Source organism: Priapulus caudatus, unplaced genomic scaffold (assembly GCF_000485595.1).
Source record: "Priapulus caudatus unplaced genomic scaffold, Priapulus_caudatus-5.0.1 Scaffold5874, whole genome shotgun sequence".
NCBI classification, from domain to species: domain Eukaryota; kingdom Metazoa; phylum Priapulida; class Priapulimorpha; order Priapulimorphida; family Priapulidae; genus Priapulus; species Priapulus caudatus.
In genome coordinates this window covers 5,250-6,905 of record NW_014582935.1, presented here as the reverse complement: position 1 = coordinate 6,905, position 1,656 = coordinate 5,250, and the positions used below count along the sequence as shown (strand labels likewise).

At 43.5% G+C, this 1,656-nt stretch overlaps 1 protein-coding gene across 1 annotated transcript; it reads right to left on the bottom strand.

Annotated features, from left to right (window-relative positions):
- Nucleotides 1-22: 22 nt before the first annotated feature.
- On the bottom strand, nucleotides 23-1,338 carry LOC106820024 (proline-rich protein HaeIII subfamily 1-like). The gene is made up of 2 exons (XM_014824581.1): nucleotides 1,115-1,338; nucleotides 23-659 (listed from the first exon to the last, which is right to left on the bottom strand). Exons 1-2 carry the CDS (start codon nucleotides 1,323-1,325, stop codon nucleotides 361-363), a joined length of 510 nt encoding a protein of 169 aa, XP_014680067.1. The 5' UTR covers nucleotides 1,326-1,338; the 3' UTR covers nucleotides 23-360.
- Between the last annotated feature and the right edge of the window lie 318 nt (nucleotides 1,339-1,656).

Here is a 1,656-nt window from a genome sequence, read left to right as displayed (position 1 = left end):
CCATTTATATAAGAACATATTGAGGCTAACTTGGAAAAATCTATGTTCTTATACGCGGGTTTTTACTGTAGTCAATTTAAGAACTTCCGACCACTCAAAGTAAGACTAGCTGTGTAAAATGGATCTTTACAATTTGCACGGTGACTTTTTCACGAATAGTCATGTTTTTCATGTTTTATCTTTGTTCGGGGGCTCGAACTAAACAAAACTAATGACCAAGCTGGTTAGATAAGTACTTGATAAGTAATAGCTCTGACTTCGAATTAGCATTGGTGCAGCTTCAATGAATCAGAATACCATTTGCATTCCTAAAAGAAAACCTACTCTTAAAAGAAACCCCACGGGGAACACCGAGTACTGTTAGTCGAAAGATATGAGTTGAGAATCGAGGAGCTGTTGCTGCTGCTGCTGCTGTTGCTGTTGCTGCTGTTGCTGCTGGGGTGGTGGGTGCATTGCTTGGTTCCCAGATGTAGGCCCTTGTCCGTACATCCCCTGCGGTAGTGGTGCTCCAGACTGGCCCTGCTGCACTGCTGACGCAGGGGGGTACATCCCTATTTGGCCTCCTTGCGGTGGGGCCATCACTCCGGGATGCGGTGCAAACTGTGTCGTGGGAGGGATTCCTTGTTGTGGATGCATGCCTGGCATAGACGTCACCATACCTACGGGCAAGAAAAATATACTGTCATTAGGCACATGAAAGAAGTTTGCACATAACATTCTCTTCCTAGAGAAAATATATTATCAATAGGCACAAGAAAGAAGATTGCACATAACATTCTCGTCCTAGAGAAAATATATTATCAATAGGCACATGATAGAAGGTTGCACATAACATTCTCTTTCTAGAGAAAATATATTATCAGTAGGCACATGATAGAAGGTTGCATGTGACATCCTTTCCACCAGCGAAAAAACAACTGATATTCGAGACAATTTTATCGGAAGCGCTTATATAGCAAGTTATTCGGGGCATCTTGTTCTAAAAGAGGGACGTGCAAATGTCTGTGATCATTCTACATTACGTGTCACTCAGTAAAAATGACAGTGAATTCTACTTTATTGTTCAGTAGTATATAGTTATTGTTTGTATTTACTTATAATTCACTTCACAAACCTTGCATAATGTAGGGCGAGTACTCCACGCCAGTAGTGGCCGGTGGCTGCCCCTGAGGCATAGAACCAGGCGGTGGTCCCTGGCCACCCGTGTGTGTCGGTGGTGGTACTCCCTGAACTGGCATGGGGTAGCCTTGTCCCGGGGGCGGTTGGTAGCCAGACGTGGGTGGGCCCGCAGGCGGCTGAAAGCCCCCCTGCGGCATGTAGCCCATCTGTGGCGCGTAACCTGCTAACAACGTCGGTTGGATCGACCGTCAGTCATCACCGTTGCACGAGAGTAATCACTAGGACCGACAGGTTTATGTTATATTCTGATATAGTTATAGTGTGATAGGTTTATGTTATACAGTTCTAGTGCGATACATAGCCATACATAGACATACGTAGACATTACATAGCCATACATAGACATTACATAGACATACATAGACATACATAGACATTACATAGACATACATAGACATACATAGACATACATAGACATACATAGACATTACATAGCCATACATAGACATTACATAGACATACATAGCCATACATAGA